This window comes from Perognathus longimembris, chromosome 10, assembly GCF_023159225.1.
Source record: "Perognathus longimembris pacificus isolate PPM17 chromosome 10, ASM2315922v1, whole genome shotgun sequence".
Classification (NCBI taxonomy): Eukaryota; Metazoa; Chordata; class Mammalia; order Rodentia; family Heteromyidae; genus Perognathus; species Perognathus longimembris.
The window spans coordinates 29,275,110-29,283,433 of NC_063170.1; the positions used below are offsets into that span (position 1 = coordinate 29,275,110).

The following is an 8,324-nucleotide window of genomic DNA, read 5'->3' on the forward strand; positions in this document are numbered from 1 at the left end:
TAAAATGTCACGCTTAGGGGGCTGGGGATATGGCCTAGTGGCAAGAGTGCCTGCCTCGGATACACGAGGCCCTAGGTTCGATTCCCCAGCACCACATATACAGAAAACGGCCAGAAGCGGCGCTGTGGCTCAAGTGGCAGAGTGCTAGCCTTGAGCGGGAAGAAGCCAGGGACAGTGCTCAGGCCCTGAGTCCAAGGCCCAGGACTGGCAAAAAAAAAAAAAAAAAAAAAAATGTCACGCTTAAAAACAGATTAGTTAACGTATGATACTGTAACCTCTCTGTACGTCAGTTTGATAATAAAATTTTGAGAAAATAAATAAATAAATAAATAAATAAATAAATTAAAAAAAATAAAAAAAAAGAACGACAAAAAAAAAAAATAAAATAGCAAAAAAAAAAAAAAAAAACAGATTAGTTATCTAGGCTTCTCAGATTAAAAAACCAAACAATCAAGCAATCATCCCAAAAGATAGCTTTGTGGTACCTCTGCTGACTTGAGTGACCTAGGCTGTCCCTGCCCTGCCCTGCCCTGCCCCATGGCAGCCTGGGAGAGTCTATCGCTTGTGGGGCCCAGCCCTCTCTGCTGGGCCTGGGGCTGGGGCAGGTGCCCTGGCTGCAGCCGCTATTTCTGCAGGTAGTGCTGTGCCAGGATGGCTGTGTCCAAGGAGGTCATGGGCTGCGCATCGTGGCCCAACCATTGCACCAGTGGCATGCTTTCGAACTGCCGCTTGGGCACCCAGCTCCAGGCCTTGTGGATGGAGCTCTTCTCCTCGGCCAGCAGCAGCTGCTGCCACATGTAGTTCTCAAACTCGTACTGGGAACACTCCTCCGTCACTTTTGCCTCCTGGGAGTTGTCTGCATTGCTCATTTGGTCGTCAATGTCAGGAACCACTTGCAAAGGCCCACTTGGAGATGACAGGGACTGCCACGAGGCAATGATGGCACTGAGGGCCTCCAGGACATCAGCAGCAGCCAGGTGTTGCTGAGGATCGAGAACCAGTAGCTTCCAGATGAGACACAAGGTGTTCTTGGAGACCCACCCATCCTTAGGGATGGTGTACTCAGCAGCCTTGATCTTACAGAAGAGCTCCTGTGGGATGCTGTCGTAGAAGGGGAACTGGCCATAGAGCATGGTGAAGAGTACCACACCCAGAGCCCATATGTCACTTGGCTTGCCCCTGTATGGCCGGTCACTGAGCACATCAGGGCTAATGTAGGCTGGTCTCCCCCTCTGGTCCTTTAGCAGGTCCCCCTCACTCACAAGGTGCTTTCCAAGGCAGAAGTTGGTAATGGTTATCTCTGGCTTTTAGACTCCCGGTGGTTTCTCCTTCAAATTTGGAGGCATTTGGAAAATAAAAGCTTGAATCTGCCTCCTAACAATAGAATGATCTCCCAACGTTGAATTGATCTAGACCCAAAAGGCATGTCTTTTAATATTTAGAGCACTAAGTCCTAATCCATCCTGTTGAATGTTTTTACCATATTACTTAAGACACAAAGAACAAAATAAATCTTGAATGCATCACCCAGCTACAAGAAATAAGTCAGTTCCATCATTCATATTATTTTAGTTCTGAAATTCACTCCACATTGTCCTATGCCTTAGACTTTAGTAAAATTGTCAAGATGCGTGTAAGGTTATATAGTATAATATATATATATTATACAGTATATATATAGTGTATATATATTCCTACAGTGCATATATAGTATATATTGTATATATAGTGTATATATAAAAGATATATGTTTTGTTCATATAAACAAAAACATGTAATATATCTCTATATAGAGCTCTCTATATAATACATAAATGAAAACATATACATTTATATGTATACATAATATGCAATCTATTCCATATAAATAAAAACATACTATACAGCTATATATCTTTATACACCTGTGTATATATAAGCAAATTATTATACATAATATATATGTCTATATATTATACAGGTCTCTCTCTATATATATCTGTGTATATCTATCCATCTATCTATAATGTGTTTGTTTTTGCCAGTCCTGGGGTTTGAACTCAGGGCCTGAGCACTGTCCCTGGCTTCTTTTTTTTTTCTCAAGCTAGCACTCTACTTGAGCCACAGTGCCACTTCTGGCTTTATCTATATATGTGGTGCTGAGGAATTGAACCCAGGGCTTCATGTATGCGAGACAAGCTCTCTACCCTTAGGCCATATTCCCTGTCCGATATAATGATTTTGCTCTTTTTGCCTGTGCTTAGGCTTCAACTCAAGGCCTTGTACTCTTACCTGCATTTCTCTGTGTGTGTGTGTACATACCTATGAAGTGTGCATAATATATTACAATTGTATTTATACTTAATAGAATTAATATTCTTGATATATTAATATTAACCATTATATTATTATACAAAATAATTCTTATCTAAGAGATGCCCAAATAGATAGCCAAACAGCATAATATTTGGGAACAATTACTTAAATTCAAGAACAGGTGCAGTGATGGAAAGTTGCCCACCTATCAGGCCAAAGGAGAAATGTTTGGAATGAGTCCTGGGGCATGTTCAAAGCAAAATTTTAAGAGAAGAAGCAAAAAAAAAAAAACAACAACCAAAAACCCAGAAATCATCAGCAGGGAGGGCGTGGAGCCCTTCCCTACAATGGCAGAACGCCAGTTAAGCAGCCTTTCTTGCAGAACAAGTAGGGGGAATGAAGACAAAGCCCCAAGTCTGCAATAGCTCTCACATACATCTATGTTGTTTATTACAGGAGAAAGCGAGGGAGGGGAGGAGGAGCAGGGGTAGGGGCAGGGGGAGGAGAGAGAAAGAAGAAGAAATGGGAAGTGGTAGTAAGTGCTGTGAATTGTATCAGTTGCCATCATTACTGAACCTGTGACAAGGAGTTGAGGAATTCGAGGTGGTGCTGGTCCTTGTAAATGTTAGCCGTCCACAGGCAGCCCTACTTCTCCTGTTGTGCCCAAGTCGCAAGACCCCCACCAAGAAGACCACTGAGAGCCAGACGTTTCGAAATGCAAAAGCAAGGCTTTATTCAGGTGGGCTGCAGCATGGGCCTTGTCCTACACACTGACGCAGCGGAGTTTAGGAAGAGGGCCCCGAGCTGAAATCTTACTGGGTTTATAAAGGCAAAAACCACACACAGGTGGCTGCAGGTGGCTTGGCAGGGTATGTTCTAGTTCCTAAGCAGTATACAGAAAAATAATCTAAATTCTAACAGTCTTAACCTTCAAGTAAGAATAACATTTCCATAGCAGGATGCAGATAGCAATACTGAGACAGAACTTAGCCTTGAGTCGCAGATGCAACACAACATTTGCCAGGTCAGCCGGGCTCTGTACTTTTCATATCAAGACTAGTTAAAAATAAAGCATTGCTCCAGACCTTGAGCAGGCCTGCTTATTTCAGGCTAGCGTAGCCCTTCCCTGGAATTTAGTACAAATTGGAGCCTGACTCCAAAATGGCTTTGCTCTGTCCCCAGTGAGTTATGGTTTAGCAGTTTCAGCACAAACAAGTCAGCAGTCCTTGGAATTGAGGTGGGCTTTGGGGTACTCACAGTTTAAACAGTCAACAAAATGGCTACTGCCTCAAAATGGGGTTTACTTTAACTCTTCACTCCCTCACTTAGAAACCAAACCTTGCATTTGCTAACTAACCCTCTTCCCCCCTCCCCATGATTAACAGAACCGCAGTAAACATCATTTCTGAGTGCCTCAGACAGAAACAATTTTGAAGCCATTTTTTCTCCCCATGGTGCCTTTTTCTGTTGTTGTTCAGGAAAGTGGTTCTGTATTATACATTTCCTTTTCTTTCTAACATAGTAAGTGTTAATTATACCCCTTGGGTACACCTTGGCTGCAGTGTTAAACACATACAGCATTTTTTTCTTAGTACCATGAAAAAAAATATTGGACACGAGAGTCTACCTGTGAAGACACTAAGGGATGCTGCATAATTTAAAGGGCTAAGCAATACAAAGAGGGGATTGTGATCAGAAGGAGAGGCAGCAAGGCCTCTGTGTGTGTGTGTTTATGTGTGTCTGTGTGTATGTGTGCATGTGTGTACAGTTGGTTAAATGAGGAAGTGAAATTAATATTATGTGATGACAAAGAAGCTTGGGATTATGTGTGCATGTGTGTGTGTATGTGTGCATGCATGGGTGTTCTTAGGTCAGGCAAGCTGAGCTTCCATTCACACAGCTGTAGATTCACCATTACTTCTCATTATTAATTCTGGGTATTTGTTGTTTTCTTATGCTGGTACTGGTGAAAAGCCAGAACAACTCCATCTTGTAGAAAACCTACCCTTACCATAAACCAACCCTACCCTCACCCCTTGCTTTCCAGTAAAGGAATATGAAATGCCCTGGGACAGAGTGATCGGATGGCTGAAACTTATTAAGAGTTGGTCAGAGAAGAAAAACACTCCCACCCAGGTGTGGTTTCCAGTATCTAATTAAAAAAACTCTGCAGCTGTGCACATACTCCCTTGCAACACCCCTATAGCTTAAACCAATCAACTTTAATTACATCGGCCCCTCGATCTGACCAATAACCCTTTCCAGATTCCTTCCCGCCACCAAATGCACCAAACATGTTTTAGAATTGTTTTATGATTTTCCTCGCGGTGCGTGTTGATTTGTTAAACATTCCTATGATGTATGCTAAGTCCCTGCCTTCCTCAAAGAATGTACAAAACAGCTGGAAGCCCTAGGCTCAGGGCCTCTTACAGAGGACTTCTGTGTGTGCAGAGGACCGAGCTAGCCCGCAATAAATGCCCTTTTTGCTGCTTGCATTGGTCTTGGTCTCTGGTGGTCTCTCTGGGGTCCCGAACTCAAGCATTTCAGTGGGGGCTTGTCAGGGATATCCTCCCTCAAGCCCACCCAGACACCCAACCAAGGGGTCATAAAAATCTGGCCAGTAAGTTGAGGCATTGCTGATTTGTACTTTGTAAATTTTGTTGCCTGCAGGTTTTGTGGTTTTGTGTTTGAAGTTGGCAAAAAGTCTTGGTGGACGTGCTATAAGACTGTCAACAGGATCTGTGGGAGATGTCCCCAGACCCCCAATTGGGTAAATTGTTCCTCAGTACAGACATTTTTGGAGAACTCCGTTCGTAGTCTGTTACTTTCATTTTGCCGTGCGCTGCGGGTTAAGTTGATGTTAAGTGTTTTGTACTTGGTCTGTGTATGTGTCCAACCTCCATCACACTGGTGGGGGGAATTCCTCTTGGGATACTCATCTGACCAAAAACAAGGACCTGGCTGGCAGAAGCTATAACCTTTCTTTCCAGGACCTCACCAGGAGCTTTCCTACTTTCCCTTATTGCGGCGTTGTTTCTTTTAGAATCAGCCATAAGTAACAATAAGTTAAATGGTTAAGTGCCACCATCCCCACTACTCAATTCCTGATTGTTTTTTTGAGGAACCCAAGCCATCTCCCTCGGGGCCCTCAAAGAGACTGGAGCCTTCTTTACCCCCTTTACAGGAACATTCAACAGTGATCTCCAGGCTTGTTAAGTTGCTTTTGTTCTTGTAATTTTTGTATGTTCATCTGGTTTATGTCAAATGCTCTGAGTTGTCTTGATGTGAAAGAGAGTTTGGGACAAGATTGAGAGGGCACTGAAAAGACTAGATTCGAAGGGAAATTAGAGAAGGAAGTAAATGCAGTCAGGTACTAGAAAAGATTGTGTTACAGAAAAGGGGAAATTTATCTTGTTGTGGACCCTTTTATTTTGGATTTTGTTGAGTTTTTTCCTCTATTGGCAACAGATCATAGACTTGATAGAGAACAAGAACAATGGGACCTTCTCAGAGTACCCCCCTGACCCTACTCACGGACAATTTCAAGGACATCAGGGAAAGAGGACATAATCTTAGTACTGTTGAGATCAAGAAAAGGAAACTAATAGCCTTTTGTTCCTCAGAATGGCTGACGTTTGAAGTTGGATGGCCACCAGAGGGGTCATTTGACCTGGCCACTGTCTTAAAAGTGAAAACTAAGGTTTTCCTTCCAGGACTCAACAGCCACCCAGACCAGATTCCTTATATTTCAGTGTGGCAGGACTTGATTGAGGACCCTCCCTCTTGGCTGGCCCCTTTTATATCTCCTTCTCCTGCACCTGCATGAGTCCTGATTATCAAGGACTCCGAGCAAGAAAAAAAGAAACCCCATCCAGAGAAGTCCTCAGTCCCCTCACTCCCTCTTCTCCAAGGGGGCACTGAGGACCTTCTCCTTCTTTTGGATCTTGCACCTCCTCCCTACCTTCCACCTCCCTTATCTACAGATCTGCTTGAGGGGGTGGTGGTTGTGAGGAATGCTGCTAAGGGAAGGGGAGGGTTGGGAGGAAACCTGGAAAGACCGGCCAGAGGGACCCAGGGATGCACACATAGTATTGATAGTCCACAACAGCCTGGATAGTCCACAACAGCCTGACACTACCGTGGCTTTGCCGCTGGGAGAGATCGGGCCCCTGGATGACACTGGTACCTGTCAACTTCAATACTGGCCCTTCGCTACCAGTGACTTGTATAATTGGAAAAACCAAAATGCACAGTTTTCAGATAACCCCAAAGATTTGATTTCTCTTTTGGATAGCATTATGTTTACTCACCAGCCTACTTGGGATGATTGTCAACAGCTGCTTCACATTCTCTTCACCACGGAAGAGAGAGAATCCAGACAGAGGCCAGAAAGCTCAGCTCAGGGGATGACGGGCAACCTACTGTAAACTTTGATTTAGTTAATGCTTCCTTCCCACCAAGCAGGCCGCCTGAAGACACCTGGGATTACAACACGGCAGAAGGTAGGGAGAAGCTATGGGTCTATTGCCAGACTCTTATGGCAGGTCTCTGGGCTGCTGATGGCCAAGGTATGCATGGTAGCACAGGAAAAACAGGAATCACCTTCTAGATACTTAGAAAGGTTGATGGGAGAATTTAGACAGTTTACTCCTATGAACCCTGAAACACCAGAAAATCAGGCAGTGGTAGTGATGACCTTTGTTAACCATGCAGCCCCGGATATAAGAAGAAAGTTGCAGAAATTAGAGAATTTGGAAGGGAAGACCATACAGGACTCATTAGGAATAGCTCAGAGAGTTTATAATGACAGAGAGGCCCTGGGAAAAAAAAAACAAAACAACAGACAAAGGCCACTAGGGAGATGACTAAAGTGCTAGTTGCAGCAATAGAAAGAAATGGGCCTGGACAGGGAGACAGAGAGAGGCAAAGGCATAGAGATCATTTTCCCAACTGCCAACCTGGGAAAGGCTTGTGTAAAGATCAGTGTTCCTACTGCAAGGAATTTGGCCATTGGGCCAAGGAGTGCCCCAAGAACTGAGAAAGGGGGTCAAAACCTGACTTCTGCCAACCTTGAAGAGTACCCAATCTGATGGCGGGAGCCACAGGGGATGAGTAGGGATGTCGGGGTTCAGACCCCCTCCCCAAACCTCGGGTAACTCTAAAGGTGGAGGGGAGTCCGGTAGAATTCTTGGTGGATACCAGAGCCCAACCTTCAGTCCTGTTAAAAGCACAAGGAAAATTATCAGGAAAGACTTCTTGGGTTCAAGGAGCTACTGGAATGAACCAGTATTCATGGACTACCAAAGAACAGTGGACCTAGGCGTGGGCCAGGTATTCCACTCATTCATGGTCATTCCAGACTGCCCCTACCCCTTATTGGGGAGAGACTTGCTAAGATAGGAGCTCAAATTCACTTTCAGCCTGAGGGCACCTCTGTATTGGACACCAGGGGGCGCCCTATCCAGGCATTAACTCTTGCTTTAGAGGATGAATACTGACTTTATCAGAAACCCAAGTCAATACCTACCCTTGTGGGTATGGACTATTGGTTGCAGACTTACCTGCGGCCTGGGAAGAAACTGGGGGAATGGGACTAGCGAAGCATAGGCCCACTATCTTCATAGAACTAAAGCCTGGGGCTGACCCGGAATGGGTTCAACAGTACCTTATGACGATGGAAGCCCAAGTGGGGATAACTCCTCACATTCAGCACCTGTTGGAATTGGGGATACTGAGACCCTGCCAGTCAGCCTGAAACATGCCCTTGCTACCAGTGTGTAAGCCCCAGTTGAATGACTAACGCCCAGTACAGGACCTAAGGGAAGTAAACAAAAGAGTAATGGATATTCATCCAACTGTCCCTAACCCATATACTCTCCTGAGCACCCTGCCACTGGACAGAAAGTGGTATACAGTTTTAGGTCTGAAAGATGCTTCCTTTAACCTGCCCCTGGCACCCAAAAGTCAGAAGTTGTTTGCCTTTGAGTGGTCAGGTGCTGAGAAGGGCATCAGTGGACAACTGACCTGGA

The 8,324-nt window shown here is 44.6% G+C and overlaps 1 protein-coding gene across 1 annotated transcript; it reads right to left on the reverse strand.

Moving 5' to 3' along the window:
- Positions 1-409: 409 nt before the first annotated feature.
- On the reverse strand, positions 410-7,917 carry LOC125357899 (serine/threonine-protein kinase 40-like). The gene is made up of 3 exons (XM_048354751.1): positions 7,857-7,917; positions 7,377-7,513; positions 410-1,304 (listed from the first exon to the last, which is right to left on the reverse strand). The coding sequence occupies exons 1-3, from the start codon at positions 7,915-7,917 to the stop codon at positions 624-626; spliced, it is 879 nt and encodes a 292-aa protein (XP_048210708.1). The 3' UTR covers positions 410-623.
- Positions 7,918-8,324: the final 407 nt, after the last annotated feature.

Coding starts and splice junctions, on each gene's coding strand:
- LOC125357899 (XM_048354751.1), bottom strand. CDS start 7,917: ATGAAGATAGTGGGCCTATGCTTCGCTAGTCCCATTCCCCCAGTTTCT. Junction 7,514..7,856: donor AGTTTCTTCCCAGGCCGCAG/GTAAGTCTGCAA, acceptor TGCTTTTAACAG/GACTGAAGGTTGGGCTCTGG. Junction 1,305..7,376: donor GGCTCCCGCCATCAGATTGG/GTACTCTTCAAG, acceptor GGAGTCTAAAAG/CCAGAGATAACCATTACCAA.